The sequence below is a fragment of the Entelurus aequoreus genome, linkage group LG11 (assembly GCF_033978785.1).
Source record: "Entelurus aequoreus isolate RoL-2023_Sb linkage group LG11, RoL_Eaeq_v1.1, whole genome shotgun sequence".
Lineage (NCBI taxonomy): Eukaryota > Metazoa > Chordata > Actinopteri > Syngnathiformes > Syngnathidae > Entelurus > Entelurus aequoreus.
The window spans coordinates 50411030-50435803 of NC_084741.1; the positions used below are offsets into that span (position 1 = coordinate 50411030).

The following is a 24774-nucleotide window of genomic DNA, read 5'->3' on the forward strand; positions in this document are numbered from 1 at the left end:
GCTTACTGTGAGGTAACACAATTACAAGTCTTTTGTGAGCCTGCACTTCAATTGTGTACAATACAACATAGCAAAATATGGACAAGAAACAATAAAGATCCATGTTTGATGCTGTAGTTCTGTTGTGAGCAATATCAAATGACATAAAAACGATATATCAGAAATACATTACCTAAACACAATGGCACGGGGTAATTCCACCTTCTGACAGGACCAGGCATGCATGTAATATATGTGTTACCCTGTTTGGAGAAACACACAAATGAAATACATGGTATAATTTAAACCAACAATGAATCACAAACATATGGCTGCAGCATTTTTGGCAATACACTGTTAATGGATGGAATTAGCTCATTGAGATACTAGGGCTGAAACAGTATTGTCAATACCGCGGAATTACGGTTTCAAAGTCTTCACAATAATGCGGTGACGTCTGAAGGTAACAAATGAAAACTTGGTGAGTGTAGTTTTTTCTGCCACTTTTAGCGTTGGCCGGCTCTGAAAATAAACTACATCTCCCAGCTGCACCCAGAAACGATTTGAAGCCAGCGAAGCTAAACATCAGTGGATTTTTACATTGTCACTTTAAAGACATCAAATGATGGACATTTATTTTTTCAAATTATTTGAGCATTGAGTTTGTGTTCAATTACAGTAAGTGTGTTTATCCTAAACATTCCTGCCACTTCATTTTACACATTATGGCATCTTCTTTTTTTTATTGGACATATACCACAATAATATCGTACTGTGGCCTTAATATTGTGATAATGTCGGACCGTGAGATTTTTATACCATTACAGCCCTATGAGAAACTGTGTATCTCAGTATTTTAGGTGGTATCAAGGCAAGTCAAAGGAGTGATATATTTACTATTAAATGTCAGCCTGGTTTGTCGTTGATTAAAAGTGAAACATTTAAAAACAGGAGCATCACTGCACCACATAAAAACTAAACGTGGAAGTAATGGAAAACAACAACACATATTCTAAGACTCCCATAACACTCCTGATAAACATGGAAGACACGCGCCACTGGCATGCGGCATTGAAAATACTTTATTGCCTTGATTTAAAAAAGGCAAATTACCTTTTTAAAATGTAATACAAGATGTTTAAATACATAATTTTCTACTAATTACAGTTCATTACCTTTCATGCAAAACCCTACAAAATTCCCTTGGGAACAGGCTAAGAAATATAGCAAGTCATAATAGCCAAATCCTCTGTATGATATCTGTGCACCTTTTAATCCATCCAAATGTCTGCAGAAGCCGTGCACACACACACACTTGAACTTGAAAAGCTTTGCCATACATATGCATTTGATTCTACAATGGCCTCAAGTCTGTCTGTGGCATTTCGATGCTCAGCCTAAAGACGTGGCTGGCTGGTCCACAGAGAATGTGAAAAGCAACAAGCGCTCAGACAGGGGGCCTGGGGGTGCAGGATTAGAGAGGCCACTGTTCACACAATCCATTGCCTGTGGCCTTAGAAGGTACCTACAGCTAAAAAGTCAACCGCTACGGCATCTTCTTGAGAGGATTTTGAGATGTTAAAATTGTTTTGTTACACACATGCAGACACATAAGGAAACAGGCAAAGTTCACATACTTGGAATTAAAGATGCACACATGAATACAAGGACAGTTTTTCGAAAAACATGCATTATTTTGCTGACACGACCAACAGTACAGTGAAAATGTGGCAGAAAACGCACTTAGAAACGGTGCCTTGAAAAGAGTTGTGCTTTTGGCTATTTTCTGAAATTGTCACTCGAGGCAGTTGGGATTTGATTCGCTTATCATAGTGAGCCGCATTGCCACTTTACTGACACTGAATATTTTTCCCTACCTGTAGCGAGAAGCCCTGATCGCACTGGAAGGAAACCATGTCGCCCACAGTGTAGCGGTCTCCCACTTTGTGGCCGTTAGTGGGGGGCAGCGGCTCTGGGCATGAATCCAAACCTATTGCTTAGGAAAGAGTCACAGCACACAAGTGTGGACAGCAATCATTCTTCTGCACAGTATATGATCCAACACCTGTTTAACCTGCTTGGCAAAAATAACATTTCGTAAACCAACACCTGTGGAAGAAGCTGATTAAAACCAAATCATTTGAACGGTGCCTCACCTAAATGTTCTTTTAACTACATAATAATTTAGCGTAATTTTTGCCCTCATCAAATTGTTCAAAACGTTAGTCCACTGATGGATATCATTGCAACAGTCTTCCAACTGCTGTGTGAAGCTGTTAAAGTAAAATTATAAAACAATTGTAAAAGAATTACTTGGCACAAGTATTGAGCGCCAATGGAAAAAAGTGATTACCCAACTACTTGCCAGGAGAGGCCCACTACTTTGTATAAATGGCTTAACAGTGATGGAGATCCCAGGTTTACACAAATGTAGCATCCTTGGGAACATTTAGAATGACGTTAGTATTAAAAAACATTAAAATACAGACATAACTTTTTGTTAAATATTTATATTTTATCTTGTCCATCAATAAACCTCATCAGTAATTAAAAAAATGTTTCATTAATTTACATAAAAACAGTCTAACATGTTATGTTGTTGCTGGTATGCTGGTCTGGTTGTTTAGTGAAAAGTAGCTTTTAAAAAATAATTGACAAATGTTTCTATGAATGTTCTCATTCTTCAGGTCATTGTCATCTCAGGGCATTCAATCAATTGCAACTGGGCTGTTTGGTTTGTCTTGTTTGGTTTGTCTTGACAAATGATTTATTTGAGCATTTGTACTGAATGAACAGGAGAGATTGTTTATGTATTCTGATACTAACTGTGTGAGAATGACTATTCACGCATTTAGGGTCTGATCTACTAAGATCCAAGTACTCTGTGCTAAGCATCGCGTGCAAACTATAAAATTGTGTATAGTATTAGTTGGCATGTTGCAGGTGATCTACTAAGACTGTGCGTACAACTGACAACAAATGTAAAAGGCTGAGGTTATTGCGTGCATGACCGGCTGTCATCATGAGACTCATTTATTTACATATTTATGGCATTTAATGGTCCAACCAGTGGCGTTCTGTCATGTTGTTGACATGCAGCACAGAAACATAATATGTACCAATTCGAGGCTATATTGAGGTGCGGTCTAAACAATATAACCTATTTTTAGCACGCTAAAGGTGTGCTCTGGGAGGCCCTCTTGTGTGGTAATAGTGTGTCTGGATCCAGCCGCAAGAAAGTGTATATTGCAATATGTTTTCTTCATTTAAGAGATTATAATTATATATTTCCTATATGAAAAAAGAACGCCATTAAAACAAAAACGCCAGCTGACACCAGAACAAATCACTTGAATGTGTTTTAACCGGCCCTGTAAGTTATCCAGCAGCTATAACATTTGAAAATGATATTGCTGAATAGATACAGTGCATCCGGAAAGCATTCACAGCGCTTCACTTTTTCCACATTTTGTCATGTTACAGCCTTAATCCGAAATGAAATAAAGTCAGTTTTGTCCTCAAAATAATGGTAATGTGATCTTTTTTTGGACCTTTTTTAAAAAAATGTTTTATTAAAAATAAAAAAACTATGAAATCACATGTACAACAGTTTTTACAGCCTTTGCTCAATTTTATGTTTGATGTACATTTGGCAGAAATTACAGCTTGAAGTATTTTTGAATACGCCTATCTTTGGACAGTTTTGCCAATTGTCTTTGTAGCACCTCTTAAGCTCCATCAGGTGGGATGGGAAGTGTCTATGCCCAGCCATTTTCAGATCTATCTGGAGAATTTCATACGGATTCAAGTCTGGGCTCTGGCTGGGAAACTTAAAGACATTTAGAGAGTTGTCCTGAAGCCATTCCTTTCATATCTTGGCTGTGTGCTTAGGATCGTTGTCCAGCTGAAAGATGAATGGTTGCCCCAGTCTGAGTTCAGGAGCACTCTGGAGGAAGTTTTCATTCTGTATGTCTCTGTCATTGCATCTTTCCCTCTATCCTGACTAGTGTCCCAGTTTGTGCCGCTGAAAAACTTCTACAAAGCATGATGCTGCCACCCCCATGTTTCACTCAAGGGATGGTATTGGCCAGGTGATGAGCGGTGCCTGGTTTCTTCCAAACATGATGCCTGACATGCACACCAAAGAGTTCAATCTTTGTCTCATCAGATCAGGGACTTTTCTTTTCTCATGGTCTGAGAGTCTTTCAGGTGCATTTTGGCAAACTTTTTTTTACTAAGAAATGGCTTCCGTCTTGCCACTCTACCATACAGGCCTGATTGGTGGATTGCTGCAGAGATGGTTGCCTTTATGGAAGGTTCTCTTCTGTCTACAGAGGAATGCTGGAGCTCTGAAAGTTGGTAGAGCGGCCGTGCCAGCAACTTGAGGGTTCCAGGTTCAATCCCCGCTTCCACCATCCTAGTCACTGCCATTGTGTCCTTGGGCAAGACACTTTATCCACCTGCTCCCATTGCCACTGACAGTGGTTTAAATGTAGCTTAAATATGTATATAATGGGTTTCAGCCTGTTAAGTGCTTTGAGTCTCTAGAAAAAAGCGGTATATAAATATAATTCACTTCACTTCTATTCACTTCACTTCAAAAATAAAACCTATGGACCCAGATTTCCCTCGCCCGGACGCGGGTCACCGGGGCCCCCCTCTGGAGCCAGGCCCGGAAGTGGGGCACGATGGCGAGCGCCTGGTGGCCGGGCCTGTCCCCATGGGGCCCGGCCGGGCACAGCCCGAAGAGGCAACGTGGGTTCCCCCTCCAATGGGCTCACCACCCATAGCAGGGGTCATAGAGATCGGGTGCGATGTGAGCTGGGCGGCAGCCGAAGGCAGGGCACTTGGCGGTCCGATCCTCGGCTACAGAAGCTAGCTCTTGGGACGTGGAACGTCACCTCGCTGGGGGGAAGGAGCCTGAGCTAGTGCGCGAGGTGGAGAAGTTCCGACTAGACATAGTCGGACTCACTTCGACGCACAGCAAGGGCTCTGGAACCAGTTCTCTCGAGAGGGGCTGGACTCTCTTCTACTCTGGCGTTGCCGGCAGTGAGAGGCGACGGGCTGGGGTGGCAATTCTTGTTGCCCCCCGGCTCAGAGCCTGCATGTTATTGTTCAACCCGGTGGACGAGAGGGTAGCTTCCCTCCGCCTTCGGGTGGGGCAACGGGTCCTGACTGTGGTTTGCGCTTACGCGCCAAACCGCAGCTCAGAGTACCCACCCTTTTTGGATTCACTCGAGGGAGTACTTGAGAGTGCTCCCCCGGATGATTCCCTCGTTCTACTGGGGGACTTCAATGCTCATGTTGGCAGCGACAGTGAAACCTGGAGAGGCGTGATTGGGAAGAATGGCTGCCCGGATCTGAACCCGAGCGGTGTTTTGTTATTGGACTTTTGTGCCCGTCACAGATTGTCCATAACAAACACCTTGTTCAAACATAAGGGTGTCCATATGTGCACTTGGCACCAGGACACCCTAGGCCGCAGTTCCATGATCGACTTTGTAGTTGTGTCGTCGGATTTGCGGCCTCATGTTTTGGACACTCGGGTGAAGAGAGGGGTGGAGCTTTCTACCGATCACCACCTGGTGGTGAGTTGGCTGCGATGGTGGGGGAGGATGCCGGACAGACCTGGCAGGCCCAAACGCATTGTGAGGGTTTGCTGGGAACGTCTGGCAGAGTCTCCTGTCAGAGAGAGTTTCAATTCCCACCTCCAGAAGAACTTTGAACATGTCACGAGGGAGGTGCTGGACATTGAGTCCGAATGGACCATGTTCCGCACCTCTATTGTCGAGGCGGCTGATTGGAGCTGTGGCCGCAAGGTAGTTGGTGCCTGTCGTGGCGGTAATCCTAGAACCCGTTGGTGAACACCGGCGGTGAGGGATGCCGTCAAGCTGAAGAAGGAGTCCTATCGGGTTATTTTGGCTCATAGGACTCCTGAGGCAGCGGACAGGTACCGACAGGCCAAGCGGTGTGCGGCTTCGGCGGTCGCGGAGGCAAAAACCCGGACATGGGAGGAGTTCGGGGAAGCCATGGAAAACGACTTCCAGACGGCTTCGAAGCTATTCTGGACCACCATCCGCCGCCTTAGGAAGGGGAAGCAGTGCACTATCAACACCGTGTATGGTGAGGATGGTGTTCTGCTGACCTCGACTGCGGATGTTGTGGATCGGTGGAGGGAATACTTCGAAGACCTCCTCAATCCCACCAACACGTCTTCCTATGAGGAAGTAGTGCCTGGGGAATCTGTGGTGGGCTCTCCTATTTCTGGGGTTGAGGTTGCTGAGGTAGTTAAAAAGCTCCTCGGTGGCAAGGCCCCGGGGGTGGATGAGATCCGCCCAGAGTTCCTTAAGGCTCTGGATGCTGTGGGGCTGTCTTGGTTGACAAGACTCTGCAGCATCGCGTGGACATCGGGGGCGGTACCTATGGATTGGCAGACCGGGGTGGTGGTTCCTCTCTTTAAGAAGGGGAACCGGAGGGTGTGTTCTAACTATCGTGGGATCACACTCCTCAGCCTTCCCGGTAAGGTCTATTCAGGTGTGCTGGAGAGGAGGCTACGCCGGATAGTCGAACCTCTGATTCAGGAGGAACAGTGTGGTTTTCGTCCTGGTCGTGGAACTATGGACCAGCTCTATACTCTCGGCAGGGTCCTTGAGGGTGCATGGGAGTTTGCCTAACCAGTCTACATGTGTTTTGTGGACTTGGAGAAGGCATTCGACCGTGTCCCTCGGGAAGTCCTGTGGGGAGTGCTCAGAGAGTGTGGGGTATCGGACTGTCTGATTGTGGCGGTCCGCTCCCTGTATGATCAGTGCCAGAGTTTGGTCCGCATTGCCGGCAGTAAGTCGGACACGTTTCCAGTGAGAGTTGGACTCCGCCAAGGCTGCCCTTTGTCACCGATTCTGTTCATAACTTTTATGGGTTATGACCGAAAGGACAAGATCACGGGTACAAACGGCCGAAATGAGTTTCCTCCGCCGGGTGGCGGGGCTCTCCCTTAGAGATAGGGTGAGAAGCTCTGCCATCCGGGGGGAGCTCAAAGTAAAGCCGCTGCTCCTCCACATCGAGAGGAGCCAGATGAGGTGGTTCGGGCATCTGGTCAGGATGCCACCCGAACGCCTCCCTAGGGAGGTGTTTAGGGCACGTCCGACCGGTAGGAGGCCACGGGGAAGACCCAGGACACGTTGGGAAGACTATGTCTCCCGGCTGGCCTGGGAACGCCTCGGGATCCCCCGGGAGGAGCTGGACGAAGTGGCTGGGGAGAGGGAAGTCTGGGCTTCCCTGCTTAAGCTGCTGCCCCCGCGACCCGACCTCTGATAAGCGCAAGAAGATGGATGGATGGATGGATGGATGGCACTTCACTTCATTGCCGTGATTGCTCAGTTAGACGGCAAGGCAGCTCTAGGAAGACTCCTGGTGGTTCCAAACTTCTTTCATTTACGAATGATGGAAGCCACTGTGCTCATTGGGACTTTCAAGGCAGATATCTTTCTGTACCTTTCCTCGGATTTGTGCCTTGAGACAACCCTGTCTCAGAGGTCTACGGACAATTCCTTCGACTTCATTCTTGGTTCGTGCTCTGCCATGCACTGTCTCAAGTGCAGGACCTAAAATATAGACAGGCGTGTGCCTTTCCAAATCACGTATAACCAACTGAATTTCCCCCAGGTGGACTCCATTAAGCTGTAGTAACATCTCAAGGACGATCAGTTGAAAGAGCACCTGATCTCAATTTTGAGATTTACAGCAAAAGCTGTGAATATATATATATATATATATATATATATATATATATATATATATATATATATATATATATATATATATATATATATATATATATATATGTGTGTGTTCATGTAATTTCTTAGTTTTTTGCAAAACATTTAAAAAAAAATATTTTCACATTGTCATTACAGGGTATGTATGGTATGTAGAATTTTGAGCACAAAAATTAATTCATTCCATTTTGGAATAATGCTTTAACATAAAATGTGAAAAAAAAGGAAGCACTGTGAATACTTTCCGAGTACACTGTACAGTTCAAATATGTGGACACGTACACAGACATACTGTAATACTTTTTCTCAGTCCTCTGTCTTTTCTTCTTTGGTCACAGCCATTTATACATAATTGTGCCAGTTCCGCGCACATTTCAAATATAGACGCAAAACAGCACCTGGAAAACAGTTTTAATCTATAATCATCATTCACTGATGATTACATTTGCATATAATAATCAAGAAACATTCTAAATAAACATGAAGACAGACACTAAATGAATTGCACTCTCTAATTTGCTCAAATAAGAGACACAATCCTCTGCGAACAAGCTTTGCAGATCAGCTTTGTATGCGCTACCAAGTTTGCATGTTTTAATAAGTACAAACCTTTAGTAGATTCGGCCCACACCTAAGATTGAACTAGGGCTCTGCTAGCAATTCTTAGTCCCATGAAAAGAAAAAGATTACTAAGGTCCCCCAATGGGGCTGCTGTTGTCATCAAAATCCTATTTTTTGGGCCCCTGTCAGTGAGGAACCTTTGGAATTGTACTAACTTTACCCTCCTATACTTTTCCCCTGATACTGAACTTTCATATTTGGCACACCGGGTAAAGCATAGTGTTAGTCCCAAAAGAAGCCAGAACACCTGCACAATCTGTTACACATGTACTCAATATGCATACACTCTTAAGAGTCAAGTGCTCTCAAAAAATTGTCAGCTCAAAACAGGTAGTGGAGGTGAGTTTGTGACTGTAAAAATGGCAACTGGAGTGACCACTTAAGAGTCACAACAAGTTGTAGTCAACATTCAACAGGTTCACTCACAGTAATGCTGGCGCTAGAAAGCACGCAGAAGCATGCAGTAAAAGTTATAGAGAATACGTGAGTGGGAGGATACTAGCTAAAGATTTAGGGTTTTGTTTTCATAGACTTGAACAAAATTTGTTGGTGTCTGGTAGCAGGAAGACAGTCATGAATGTATTGTTAATCCATATATGTAAATCTGCACTGCATCTAAAGCTACACAATTTTAGCACCTGTATTGTGTTACAAAAGGTCTGAGATAATCATCACTTCCTCACTTAGCACCTAGTACAAAAAAAAGAAAATATTTAGTTGTTATCCAGAATCCAAATTCTTGACTGAATATAAATGGACAATGATACAAACAGTACACCAGCCTGGTAGTACTAGTAGAGATACTAGTGTGTAAAAACAATCATCAAAACACATGTTTCTTGTCCAAATGCTTGGGAGAACTGAAACTTGTATAAAACTTTAATACTGAGGCCTGCAAAAGCAGATAAATAGAGGCTCCACTTTCCAGAGCCAGAGGCCATGTAGCAGACGGCAACATAGCAAAAATAAACAAATGCACTTTCCTCACAAAAAGAGTGGATGACCATTACAAAAAGCAACGGTACAGATGGAGTAGGTTAATGCTTGGCTTGGACTGCTTTCACAAAGTCAACACATACTATTACTGACTGTAAAACTCATGTTTACCAAACATAAATGGAATTCAATTTTAGCAGAGGAAAAGAAGGCCTTGTGGGAATTTGCTTAACCATTACTTGGTCAAATATTAGAAAGTCAGACCATGATTCTGATCACAATTCACTTATGGCTAGGAACACACAAAGTATACATATTCTGTTTCAATCAAAACATTGTTACTGTCTTGCCAATGACACATAGTATTACAATTTCTTAATTAAAAAACACAATTATATTCATTGATAAACCCTGAACTCTGCCAGATTCATTTGGAAAGATTATATCTTTTAATTAGGCAATCCAGATGGAAACACATTGTAACATCAGTCCTGATAAGAAAATGTTGCTTTTGCTAACAAACTCAATAGGGCAATAATGCAAATGGACGCTTCAACTTCTGCTAATTCTAATTCCAAGCGATACAATTAACGTCAGAAATCAAACTGCACACAGGCGTATTTGTGGTTCAATGAATATGCAATTTAACAAAATGGAGTCAAAGAAATGAACTTTGACACGGTATTGTTTAAAGTCATCTGCATTTTAAGATTGTGGGAACAACACCAAGGAAGGTTATTAATAAATAGTTCTTCCAGAAAGCAAGCATATCTAAGTATGTATGTTTTATACAGGCAGAGTTGTCTAACTTCTTATTTGATCAGACTCTGGTTCAGGGTATGTTACGGATATGACTAGCGTTGGACATTGTCTGGATTTGGACAATTACAGTTTGCATTCTCGTTCCCCCTTTCAATTCTGGTTCACAACAAATCTTTGATTACGATTATTTTAAGAGGAAGGCTCTAATATATGCTATTCCCACAGGGATCTTTTCAAACAGTTTATATATAGAAATTCTAATAACTTAAATATATGTTTTATGAAGTGTCTTTCAGTGCACACCACTTTCACAAAGGACATTTTACATATGTCCTGTTGTTTATGTGATAGAGATAGATATGTTTCAATCAGAGTTGTATGCCCTCAATTCCGATCATCCTTGAGTGAAATCGTACCAATCACATGTAATAACTGTAATATGTGTATGTAGTTATGGTGAGTGCTTTTGACAACAATATCCACACAATATTTAAAATAGCTTCTTATTCTCTTTTATTACATGACGTTTGATCAAAACAAAGTTAATTGTACAAAATCTATCCATTACTGATTTAAACCCTTACATTTTGCCATCCAAGGGCTCCTGTGTCCAGGGAATTATTTCCTGAGTTTGTAAACATGAACAAAAATGACACAAGAAAAGATTTTGAGAAAACAACATTATCAATTTGATTCCACTAACACAGGGGTGTCATACTCATTTTCGCTCAGAGGGCGCATGGAGGAAAAACATTTTGCAAATTATGGCATAATAACTTAAAAAAACAACTGCAGGTTGTTGTCTTTGATTTACTTTGGTCAACAAGCAATCACTGCAAATGCACATATCACAAATAATCCTCTTGGCTTCAAATTTCACTTCAAGTGGAAAATGATGAGGAAAAAATTGGTGCAATTGCAAAAACCCCATGAAGAACACAATGAACTAAGAGAGTCTAGTATGAATCGTATATTGAGTCTTCTCTACCAATTTATGGATCAATTCGTCGTCCCCTTATATAAATGCCTTGCAGTTGTTGCTATACAGCATCAGAGCAGCCTAACAGTTGCAAGATTATCCTCTCTTTTATTCATCTATTTGTTAATTTCCTTTTTTGATTTTGACTGATAATAGCTGCTTACTTTCTGCTGTAACGCACTTCCATCGACGCTAGTTAAAGTTGACTTAGCACTTAGTTCTTACGTTGTTTCAAGCTAGATTAGCGGTTAACTTAGCTGCTACTACTTGCTCTCCCTCTATGTGTAACATGGTTAGCCTCACCCTCCAGTCCTCCAGTGATAATAGTACATGAAGGGCAATTGCACTTTTTTTGGATTTTTGCCTGTCATTCACAATCTCCATGTAAGACAAGCACAGATGAGTATTGTATTATGCATTCTAATTTGTTAAATATGGCAAGTATGAAGTGACTAACAAGACAGCTAATAGGAGTAAAGCCCACTAAAGAAAAACATCCACAAACCGCCAGCAATATTACATTCACATCTTGTAACCTGAATATTAACCGAGTATTAGCGATAATGTTATTATAATTGCTAACAAAGACAAACTACTTTTAGTGACACTTTAATCACATAAAGCTACAGTGTCGACATAGTGAGCTGGTAAAAGTTATTTCTAGATTATAAATTATGCCTCTCACCTGGATAGTAGAAGGTCGTATCCATAAACTGAGAAGTTGGTCACTTGACATTTAACTTAGACCAAAGATGGCGAGAAAGACACAAAAAAAATGCTTGTTTGCGCCCAACTTTTTTTTTTTTTTTACCTCCGGGTGAATTATTATTATTTCTTCGTCTAAACAGGAGGTTGTGAACATCCCATCAGTCGGCATTACAGTGAGTGATTATTTTATTATGCTCGTAGTTTGTATTTCCTGTTCAGCACTTTGCTATACTGCTACATGATGCTTATTGTTTCACTAAACCTGGATTTGTTTAGTACACAGTTTGTACAACTTGTAGATCATCCCTCTTATGTTCAGAAAATATAAGGTTATGGATCATAATTTGTAGTAGTGGTTGTTGGCTCTCATGAAGTCTGCCATGAGTTGTAGTCAGTGTTGTTGTTGTTGAAGAGAACAGCAAACATTGTGATGCTTCTATGAAATTAATGCCGTATGCTTAAGATTACCAAAATACGTAAATATGAAGTGTTATTATAAATGTGCCTCTTACTACATTACATATATACTTACAGCATGTATATAAAACCTTGATGGAGGTTTTTTGGAGAACTTTATAGGCAGAATAGAGCGACTCCCATTGGCTGACTTTTGCTAATGTTTATTTACAAGTTATCATTGATTTAGGGGAGCAGCTCGACACGGCGTACGGAGACAGTTAGCTACTTGTCACGGCCTGGGCGCATTGGAATTCGCCCTCATCCTTGCGCACTGCAAGCACCGCAGGACACGCCCCCACACGCGCCGCGCAGACCGCGGCCACGCACCTCCACAGCGGCGGCAAGCCAGGTTGTCCACGCTTATGAAGGCAGCTACTTCATTAACGGCAGGTGTGCTGATAGATGATTGCCGCCAGCTGTGGAGGTGCGTGGCTGCGGTCTTCGCGCGCGTGCGGGGGCGTGTCCTGCGGTGCTTGCAGTGCGCAAGGATGAGGGCGAATTCCAATGCGCCCAGGCCGTGACACTACTAGCCGCCTCTGTGGCAGCTTATTCTTCCGGTTGACGGACTGTGCATTGAAAATACGAATCAACGTTTTTGGAACTTTAAACCTGGCTCCCCATTCATGCCCACTGCCTAATCCTAGATACCATACGTTTGAATGCCTTCTGTATTGCCACAGGCTATTCCTTTATGAGTAATGCATGTACATGATTCTTTATCGGTGTGACCTAGTGTTTCTCGTAGAGAGAAATGACAGTACACTTGTGCCATAGAAGCCAAAGTGATGTCTGCACTGGGCATTGTGTAAAGATTAGGCCTGAGCAAACAGAAAAATCATTACAATTTAATGACCCCCAAGTCACCCATAAATTTTACTTCATACTTGCCATGCCTCGAGTACCATAGCAAGGTGGCATGTTTTAATTTTCACAATGGTGAATATAAAAACAAGCCCATTGCAAGGCCCTACGCTGTACTGAATAGATAGATAGTACTTTATTACTACGTAACTGACAAAAAAATGACCATGTGATACAAGCAATATAATATTTAACTTCAACATTGTATAGCACATCATATCTTAAGTTAATTTCACACAAACATGAGATTCAAATTACAAGCACCCAAAACAACACTGAAATGTCACATATTTTTGCTGAGTAGTCGAGAGCCGTAAGCAATGGTACAGTGTTATAAATGGGTCTGCCTGTAATATCTTACTGTCATTTCATAAATCATTATTAACAAAATCTGGAACAGTACAGGCATGATAAATCAGGTAGTATACATGGTACATTGAATCCTACATAGATGTTTCCCTTGTGTGTCAAGATTGTATTTGTTTGGTTGTCATACTCCATCTAGCTTACACTGAAATAACATTGGCTTCTGCACAATGTGGTAAATATCAAACAATGAGGGACAGCATTTTGGGATACAAAGCATTGTATTTCCTGTGAGAATAATGTCAATATTCCACAGGCCTTAGGAGACCTCGGTAAGCACTAACAATAGAGAACAAAAGGATTTCTTCCTCCGTGGATTTTAACAATCATCCAAAACAGATGGCTACTGGATGTGTTGTTTGCTACATATTTCTTCCAAAAACAGCGACCATCCACAAAGTTTATCTGAAATCATGTAGCAAGAAATGTTTCAAGCTAGTCCTAATCAATAACGTGTCTGTTCATCTTTTTAACATAAGAGCTCTGCGGTCTTCTTCATAACTATAATGATATTAGGGCTGCACAATTAATTGAAATCAAATCGACATCGAGATTTTAATTGCTGCAATTATCACTCGTGAGAGGCTGAGGTTTGTTTTTTTTTTTTTTCTCTCCTGCATCTTTCAATTGAATTAGAATTGTCGAGCCTTGCATCCTTACCTTGCTGACCGATCAAAACTATGTACAGGAAAAAGTGATGTGTGCGCTACAGCCGATACAGTCAGAGTGCCAATAACAAACACCACTTGTGTTGTATTACTGTACAGTATCTGAAAACTGATTTAATGGTGACAGTGTAAAATTGCTGAAAGAACTTCTTTAGTACTAGGCCTATCAACTGAGCTTAAAACGGTTGGACTACGATGAGGCTTCGACAAGCGGCCAAGGACGGTGTAAGCAAACCATAACCAAATCAATTCATTTACCATGAATTGATTAACGTGGACCCCGACTTAAACAAGTTGAAAAACGTATTCGGGTGTTACCATTTAGTGGTCAATTGTACGGAATATGTACTGAACTGTGCAATCTACTATTAAAAGTCTCAATCAAAAGATGGGCATTGTATACGTAAACCCAAATCTTTTTTGAAAGTCGATTCTTGCATACGCTATGTGTGGCAACTTGAAACAAGAATATGTTGATAGTCTAAAACAGGGATCCCCAAACTACAGCCCGTGGGCCGGATCCGGCCCGCCAGCGTCCAAAATCAGGCCCGTGAAAAAAAAAAAACAGAAAAAAAAAAAAGAAAAAAAAAATCAGGCCCGCGGGAAGTCCCAAGTATAAAAAAAATAAAAAATAATAATAAATAAAAAAATAGATATAATTTTTTTCTCTCTTTTCTTATCCACTTTGTACCGCTTGCTACTCACGGTGTCTCCTAGCCGATCAGGCAAATCATATTGTCTAATAATGCATTTTCTAATCGATAACGTGACCTCATCACGCGTGCGGAAAGTGCGCTATATATACAGTATCTATATATATACATATATACATATATATATATATATATATATATATCTATATATATACATATATACATATATATACATATATATCTATATATATACATATATACATATATATATACATATATACATATATATATATATATCTATATATATACACATATATATATATATATATATATATATATATACATACATACATACATACATACATACATACATATATATACATATATATATATATATATATATATATATCTAACATATATATATATATATTATATATATATACACATATATATTATATATATATATATACATATATACACATACATATATATATATACATATATATATATATACATATATATATATATATATATATATATATATATATATATATATACATATATACATATATATATATATATATATATATATATATATATATATATATATATATATATATATATATATATATATATATATATATATATATATATATATATATATATATATATATATATATATATATATACATACATACACAGCCCGGCCCCCGGCCAAATTGTTTTAACCCAATGCGGCCCCAAAGTCAAAAAGTTTGGGGACCCCTAGTCTAAAAGTAACATGACTTCTTCCTTCACCTAGGAAGACCTAGTCAGTGGCCTAGTGGTTAGAGTGTCCGCCCTGAGATCGGTAGGTTGTGAGTTCAAACCCCGGCCGAGTCATACTAAAGAATATAAAAATGGGACCCATTACCTCCCTGCTTGACACTCAACATCAAGGGTGGGAATTGGGGGTTAAATCACCAAAAATGATTTCCGGGTCAACACCGGTGCTGCCCACTGCTGCCCTCACCTTCCAGGGGGTGAACAAGGGGATGGGTCAAATGCAGAGGACAAATTTCACCACACCGAGTGTGTGTGTGACAATCATTGGTACTTTAACTTTAACTTACCATTCTAGCAGTTGTATGCATTGACATGAATAAAATCTAAAAATCGCAAATCAAATCGCCATCGCAATTTGTAGCAGACAAATCGAAATTGGGTTTTGTCTTAAAATCGTGCAGCCCTAAATTATATTAGAAATGTTACGATGTATTTTAAATAGGGGTGTAACGACTACTCTTGATTTCCAAAAAAGTTTCGAAAAAATAACAATAAAGTAATGCAGAGTAGTCTTGAGGAGGAGGTGTTTGACTCACTAAATTCCTTAATAAGCACTCGCGGAGATATTTCTAGATTCAAAATGATCATAATTTATTTTCACAAACAAAAAATATTCTCCGTGGTTGACTTTCAACATAATCAAAATAACTTATTTAGCCTGGCTTCAAAGTAACTTGTTTAGCGTGGCTTCCTTGGCCTTTTTAGCGGTAAACAAACTGTTCCACTCCTCACTCCTTCAACATGATAGACAGATAAAGGGCCCCCAGCTGTCCTGTCTTCTTAATTATAGAAGGAGGAAGTAGCTCACCAGTAGGAGCGTGAGCAGCTGAAAACAATCAGTCAATCACAATGAAATCTAAAACATCCAATAATTCATTAACATAATTCTTGACATTTGATTTCATTGTCAAACACTTAATAAATAAATAATATAGATAGGCTCCAACTGGTTCCAACATCCCGGCCCATAATTGTGTGCTTTAGCAAAACAATTACATAAATAATAATATTCACAGGAGCCATAATAGAACAATATAATCCAAACAATTGTGTTCTTCAAATTCAAAATTAATTAAGTTACTTGAGTTATTAGTCAAGTCTCATCAAAGTCCATAGTCATATCTGAAGCGGTCATCGAGTCTGGAGAACCGAAGCCCCCCTCAGTCCATCAAGCTGCTTCCATTAGCAGGCAGAGTTCATCTATTGGTCGTTGAACCGTGTTGGTCTTGGTTTTAACCAAAACACTTCTCACAAAGCCTTTGGCATCTGGAAATGTCTTTACTTGTTCCATGGTCTTAGGTCCATGGCCTTGTTATGTGTTTCCTTGTTCCATGGTCCATGGTCTTGTTATATGTTTCCTTATTCCATGGTCCATGGTCTTGTCCTTGGTGGAGTCCGTGATTTTTCTTTATCTTCGTAATGGTCTTTTGTGGAAGAAGAAGAGGAGGAATGCCGATGTTTTTCTTTCTTCCTGAACTTCTTAAACTGCCTCTGAATCTTCCTGGGACACCACACAAATGTATCCTTTGGTTCAAAGTGAAGGTAGGCGTAGCGCACCAACTCCTGGCGTTGTTGTTTATCCAGAATCGCAAACAGGAAGTAGTCAAGTACGCTGTGTTTAACACTGGTGAGGTTTTTCTTGACCAGAGTCTCCTCGAGGAAGAAGCGAACGAGCGGTGCCTGATAGTGCTCAAATCCTAGCTCGCCCAGACTCTTTAAGATGCGAGTGATGCGCATGTTGTTGTGCATGTTCTGCTCAAGGTTCCTGAAGCGCTCTTTCCAGTTGTCTGCTCGTGTCACTTCACCCGTCTCTTTGTTAACCAGGCGGACGCCGTAGAAGCCCAACATGAGTCATAGGACTCCACTAGCCTCTTTTTTGCATCCTCATTACTCTTAAAGGCCTCAATTTCCTTCTTGGTGAGTTCAGAAGCCATGTAGTTTACCCCTGGTTCTCGGAGTGGAAACAGCCACTGAATGTATGAGTGAACACTCTCTAGCTTTTTGTAGTCATTCTTCCATTCTTTGAGGAACGATTCAATGTAGACATTATCAGGTGAAGAGGGGAATTTATTGAGGTAAAACTGCAAATTGTTCATTTTGTCCTCTGAGCACTCTTCATCTGCAAGATTAGGGTATCCTCTTCTGTAGTTCTGCATGTCCTTTGCTGCCCTCATGTTTCTGGGCGTGTGATGCCACGATTCTGAAGTCCAACCAGATTTATTTTTGTCTCGACTAGATCGACAATGTTGACCATCTGCGGCCTGGTCCTCTCCATCACTCTCTGTGTCCCAGGTCGAGTCGTAAACACACACACAGTCGTCCTCCATGATTGCCGTCTTAACTCTGACTGGCATGATTGCAGGTGCACAGTCTTTCCCGGCCCCGGTTGCATCACCGGCTGAAACAAGAGTACTGCTTATAGGGGTTTCTTCTGTCTCAGCAGTGGACTTTGCTTGATTTTCCTGCCTTGGGCCTTTTTCACTTGGAATATGAAGTACAGTAGGATGTTTCATTTTGCAAACATGACACATTAATCTTCTTTTACAATTTTTGCTTAGATGACCTTTTAGTAGGCAACCAAAACAATATCCATGCCTTCTTAAAAAGTCAACCTTTTTGTCATGTGACTGTGTTTTGAATTGTGAGCAGTCAATCAGAGCATGTTTGCCATGGCAATATCCACATAAAGGGATGATACCACTGGGTGTGGTTTGAGCAGGTTGTTGTGGAACAGATGATTGTTTTACAGTGCATGCTGGTGACTCTGTATTCACAGCTACTGACGTAGCAAAGCTGCTGTGTCTTTGGCTGATTGGTTTTAGTTCACTTGTGCTTCTTGGGAGAGGCCTTTTCGTTGTTATTTGGTCCTGAATGTCTCCAAACAACAGATCCAAAAGCATCTTGGCATGCTTTTCCACAAAATCCACAAAGTTGTTAAATCTGATTCTCCTGCCAGTTCTCTGTTGTGTCTCATAAGCTGTGCTTCACCACCTTTCTCTGAGTTTGTAGGGTAGTTTGGATGTAATTAGCCTTAAGTTCGATGGGATATCAAGTTCCTCCAAATACTGTAAATCTTGCATTACATTACAGCATCCTCTCAAATACAGTGCATATGCATGCAGCATTTTCCCATCCTCAGCTTTAATCGCTGTCCAATTCAAGGCTTTTTCCAAGTAAGCTCCCGAAATCTTCATCTCATTTCCAAAATGTTCTTTTAAGAGGCGCCTTGCTTCATTATAGCCCCTACTGGCTTCCATGTGCAAACAGCTGTGAACCAAGTCTCTTGGCAAACCAGAGGTAAACTGCTCAAGGTAGTAGAGTCGGTCTTGATTATTCTCAGTCTTGTCTTCAATCAAGTGTTCAAATGCATGGATAAAAGACTGATATGCCAGTGGGTTACCATCAAACACAGAAACCTCTCTTGCTGGTAGTAGAGACAGTTTTTGCTGTGAGACAATGAGTTTTGCGATGTCACTTTGTCTTTGAATAACCATATCCAAGTTATCATGAGCAGCATTGATAACCACATTATCTTGTGCAGAGTGATTTATTGGTTGAGTCTGATTTACAATCTGGGTCTTGTGTTTTTCAGTTGCGTTTTTGTCTTGAGGTTTATTTAGATCTTCTGATGTGTTGGTGTTCCTTTTAAGTAGAGGTCTGTGGAGACTTAAGATGGTTTGGTGAAGTGGGGTCTTGGGTATTGCACCGAACTCTATAAAGTCCACATTGCTCTCCATAGTTTCTCTTTCATGGTGAGGATCATAATATTCAGTCATGCCATCACCTGGAGGTTCCTGAGCCACCTCATGGCTTTCATGAATTAAATCACTTTGAAGGATTTGTATTTTAGCAGTTGATGCTGCGAGGTCTGCTTCCAACTCCATTTGCTCCATCTTTGCTTTAAGCTTTGTTTCCTCCAGTTGCAAGGTGTGTTTTTCCTTAAGTGCAGCAGCTCGAGCCATTGTGGCAGCTTGTTCCGCTTTGGCAATTTTTAATTCTGAGGATACTGAGGAACATCTGGAGGCTTTTGATCCAGTGGCAGACTTTGATTCGTGAGATACATTTGATATGCTGTCCAGTGGTCCAACTTTCGATTGTGCAATTTCTCTTTTCCATGTTTCAACATCTTTCATGAAATAATTCAAATGTATTATTCTGGGTTCATACCAGTCATAATAATCATTTTCCTTTTCCTCTTCTGATAAGAATTATTGCACAAAGTTGTGAGCATTTTTAAATTCATTCACAGCTCCTTTAAATGCTTAAAATGCATCATTGACTTTATCAGCATTTCTAACATCAGTCATCAATGTCTTTATTTCATTTAGCCTCCTCGTGCACGCGCCCAGTCTGCCTCTGCGCGAAGCAATGCGCGTTCTCAGCATGTCCTCGTGTTCAGCTGCCGTCTCAGGTGTGCCAGACATCATTCCAGGTAATCACACAGCTCAATTTAATGTCCACTTATTTCATTCTTAAATGTCCTTCCAACATCCTGTTTTATTGCATTTCACATCCACAATCTGTTCGAATGATTCCATACAGCGCAGCGGCGCGTTCATTCGTTCATTCATGACGTCATCAGCTGATTTTACTCACGGCCCGCCGGCTGCTGGCTGTCATCAGTGCAGCCTTTGGTCCTTCTTCGGGTCTTCAGTGAAGTTTGTTTACTTGTAACGACTACTCTTGCTTTCCAAAAAAGTTTCGAAAAAATAAAAATAAAGTAATGCAGAGTAGTCTTGAGGAGGAGGTGTTTGACTCACTAAATTCCTTAATAAGCACTCGCGGAGATATTTCTAGATTCAAAATGATCATAATTTATTTTCACAAACAAAAAATATTCTCCGTGGTTGACTTTCAACATAATCAAAATAACTTATTTAGCCTGGCTTCAAAGTAACTTGTTTAGCGTGGCTTCCTTGGCCTTTTTAGCGGTAAACAAACTGTTCCACTCCTCACTCCTTCAACATGATAGACAGATAAAGGGCCCCCAGCTGTCCTGTCTTCTTAATTATAGAAGGAGGAAGTAGCTCACCAGTAGGAGCGTGAGCAGCTGAAAACAATCAGTCAATCACAATGAAATCTAAAACATCCAATAATTCATTAACATAATTCTTGACATTTGATTTCATTGTCAAACACTTAATAAATAAATAATATAGATAGGCTCCAACTGGCTCCAACAAGGGGTGTTCCAATACAACTTTTTCACTTCTGATTCTATGCCGATATTGGAGCCTTGTGTGTTGGCTGTAGTGTTGTCCCGATACCAATATTTTGGTAACAGTACCGGTACAAAATTATTTCAATACTTTTCGATACTTTTCTAAATAAAGGGGACCACAAAAAATTGCATTATTGGCTTTATTTTAACAAAAAATCTTATGGTACATTAAACACTTGTTTCTTATTGCAAGTTAGTCCTTAAATAAAATAGTGAACATACAAGACAACTTGTCTTTTATTAGTAAGTAAGCAAACAAAGGCTCCTAATTTAGCTGCTGACGTATGCAGTAACATATTGTGTCATTTTCCATTCTATTATTTTGTCAAAATTATTAAGGACAAGTGGTAGAAAATTAATTATTAATCTATTTGTTAATTTACTGTTAATATCTGCTTACTTTCTCTCTTAACATGTGTTATCTACACTTCTGTTAAAATGTAATAATCACTCATTCTTCTGATACTTTACATTAGTTTTTGGATGATACCACAAATTTGGGTATCAATCCGATACCAAGTAGTTACAGGATCATACATTGGTCATATTCAAAGTCCTCATGTGTCCAGGAACATATTTCCTGAGTTTATAAACATAATATAAAAAAATAAAAAAACGAAAGAAGATGTTGTGATGCCAAAAAATATAAACATAATCATATTAGTATGGACTAGATATGCTACTGTACTTGGTGTCATTACAGTGGATGTCAGGTGTAGATCCACCAATGGTGTTTTTTTACATTTTGACACCGGTGAGCTACGGTGTGTAGTAAAGCACGTTTAGCTATTCCTCGTCCTGCAGGGGTGATACTTGTAAGAAACATACTTTATTTATCGCCATGGAGGCAAGGATTAGTGATTTAGAAGTAGCTACAACACTGCAGACTGGGGCTGGACTTTAGCCGCTAGCTAGCTAGCCATGTCTTAAAGCACCTCTTCCAGTGGGCGTTTCAGCGTTATAACTTCACCTTTATCGTTAGTTTTTAAGCCAAAATGCGTCCGTTCTCCCTTTTCTGTCTACACACTGTGCCTGCTTGTAAGTACTCCGTGATTGTGCGCTGCCGAACATGCTCGTCTGCTTGTAAACCAGCAACGACACGACGTGACGACAAAGGGGGCGCGGGGGCCAGGGGGTGGCGGACCGGTACTTTTCAGAGGCGAAAATGATTCATTAATATCACGGTACTATACTAATACCAGTATACCGTACAACCCTAGTTGGCTGATACCGATGTAATACGATGCGATATCAGCATGAATCAACATGTAAAGAAGAAAAGGGCATTAAATAGTTGGTTTACACATCACAAGAGCAGCAGTGTCACAACATAACCCTTCATGAGCACATAGCTGGCAGTACCCACTTTTAGAGAGACTCGACGAAACCCTGTAAAAATAACACCGACATGCAGCTTTGCTTGCTGTAATGCTACAGCACTCTTTGATTTCGGATGTCATGCTGCCATTCCAAATCTGTGACATGTAACACAACAGAGTCTATGTCTAGCATGACAGCGTTTTCTTTGCGGCTGTCCCCTTCCTACACACTGATTTGGCTCTGTGACTGCACCTCTGCTGACAGCTTCACAGCAACACACTCCATGTCCACATCTTACCCGAGAATTTTCTTATTGATCAATTGAGGAGACATATGATTACTATGCAATGTTTGGCTAATATTAGAAGTGAGGTGAAATAAAGAAAGGGCCTACTGTGGGACTTGTATTGCCAGCAGAGAAGGAGGTTTCGAAATGAAGGACTGTGTGATGGTGGGAGGCATTTCTGTCAACTGTCTGCAATGTGAAGATATTTGCACGCAGCCACAACTGACAATAAAAAAAGATGATCTGAGTCGTGTGTCTATGCTTCTTTTGTTTTATTGCAACTGCTTTTCTGACTCTAGTTAAATGCATTATTTTATATGCAGCAAAGAAACAAACTAAAATAAACAACCCCAAAAATAATAGTTAAAAAAACTGTCTGCATCTCCACAATCAAGAACATTGTTTCAATGTTAAGTCGAGTGAATAATGCATTAGCAGCAAAGACGAGACTGCAAATGCAACTTACCGAAAAAATAGAACGTGCCAAGACATGAATAACAATGTGGAACTGGGTCATAAACGACTGCATTTTTAAACGTCACAACCAAAGACGGGGGAAGTTGGGGGCTTGTCTGCAACGACTTGTTTTTTGGGGAGTTTTTTTTGGGACTGGAAGGTCGCAGATAAGTACGCTGAACAATCCCCTTGACAACAAAACAGAAAGCCCTCTATGGTCCAAGCATGCATAATTGTAACTGCTTTCTGGAGACAAGCCAGATTTCTTCCAAACCAGTGCCAAAGTATCCTTGAGCCACCCACAGACTACTTCAGGGTTGCTTACTGCTTCACCGTTACAACCCCCTTACACTGATATCTTTGCATTACCGCATATGTACATGATCATTTGCCAAAATAATGTGCATGTAGCTTGTAAAATTGCAAAATATTGTAAATGGTGTTTTCTAGGACTGTCAAAGTCAACATGTTAATAACAACGTAGTTGTTGAACCCAGCAGACGATAGCATGGAACACCGCAGAGACCACCACAGTGTACATGTTTTGGGTTTTTTTGGTGTTGTTTTACTTTTGTGGCTGTGTGTAGAAGTGGCTGGTTGCATCAGCTCTGCTCTTTTAATGTCTTTAATGTCCTTTGTGCTCTTTGATGTTTCCCTCTTACACACATGTTCTTATGTGTGCTATGGCTATTAGGTTTTTTATACCAGTTTCTCACCTTTTTTGTAAGTGGCACCGGAAGTTGGCGATCCTGTTCTGTCTCCCTGTAATGTTTGTCTGCTCTTGAATGGGATTCTGCTGAAAATCTTAATTTCCCCTTGGGGATTATTAAAGTATTTCTGATTCTGATTCTGATTACAATTTGGACGTAGACAATCAAATGTAAAAAAAATAATTATTTAAATCTGTTCCATAAAGTAATACAGACAATTTGAATGCAAAAAAACTGGGGAGGCCAGCTGAGAAAGTAAATAAACATCACTGACTGCAGCTAGCTTTGGGATCCGACCTGCTCCTTTCAATTTAAAAACATATGTGTAGAAACACTTCAACGTCTACATCACAGTTGTAACTTTTGCATACATTTGCATTCATTTCTTATAGTATAATGGATGTTAATTTTCAACTCTTGCTTCTTTTTGCTCTATGAATGCACTGTTTTTAAAATTTGCAAACACAGAAAGCACTCCCTACGTTGTTGTGTTGACGGAAGTGGAGTTTCAGGAAAGAAGTTATTGTAATGCTTAACATGTCATTATGAATGTGCTTGTTACTACATTACATACATCCTTACAGCATGTACAGTATATACACGGTTGTTGGAGGTTTTTGAACACGTTTTAGAGGGTTTTATAGGCTGAATAGATCGTACTCCCATAACTGCACTGTTAGCACTGTTATTTAGGATGCACAGAAAAGGGAAAGACATGTGTTTGTCTCACATTAGGATTGGAGATGATGGGCAAAATTGTAGTGCATGGAAAATATTTTGAAAATATACTTGAATCACAAAAAAATGCTGTCCAAAAAAGAAAACAATACAAATACATACTTGGGACTCTTAGGAGCATCTTGAATTGTGGGAGCATGTCACTCCATCTAAGTCTCTATGTGTAACTGTAGTTGCCCATAAAAGGTTTTTTTTCTTCCCACCACAGAACCAAGTGACAGGCAAAGCAACAAACTCCAGACATGCAGTCTCTCCTCATACCTGTGTACTCCAAATGGAATCCAGTGGCAGATACGCTGATGTCAGACTGGAATGTCAGGTAGAGGTTGTTTGATGTGCTATTCAGTAGTTGGGGAATTGTTGTACCTGTAATAATATATAATTTAGTTAGCCCACTATCAAAAAGTTGTTGTTTTCTTTCTTGCCGATTAAGAATAAATAAATCAGAATT

At 40.4% G+C, this 24774-nt stretch overlaps 1 protein-coding gene and 1 pseudogene across 3 annotated transcripts in view; both read right to left on the reverse strand.

The window, feature by feature from the left end:
- Nucleotides 1–24774, reverse strand: part of LOC133660203 (CUB and sushi domain-containing protein 3-like) — a 616484-nt gene that overhangs the window by 215858 nt on the left and 375852 nt on the right. For all 3 annotated transcript variants that reach the window (XM_062063483.1, XM_062063482.1, XM_062063484.1), the window contains exons 37-39: nt 24585–24689; nt 1857–1975; nt 173–242 (exon numbers count right to left, since the gene is read on the reverse strand). In XM_062063483.1, the coding sequence (XP_061919467.1) occupies nt 173–242; nt 1857–1975; nt 24585–24689 (294 nt within the window). The remainder of the gene's footprint in view (nt 1–172; nt 243–1856; nt 1976–24584; nt 24690–24774) is intronic.
- On the reverse strand, nt 16952–18132 carry LOC133660489 (opioid growth factor receptor-like; annotated as a pseudogene).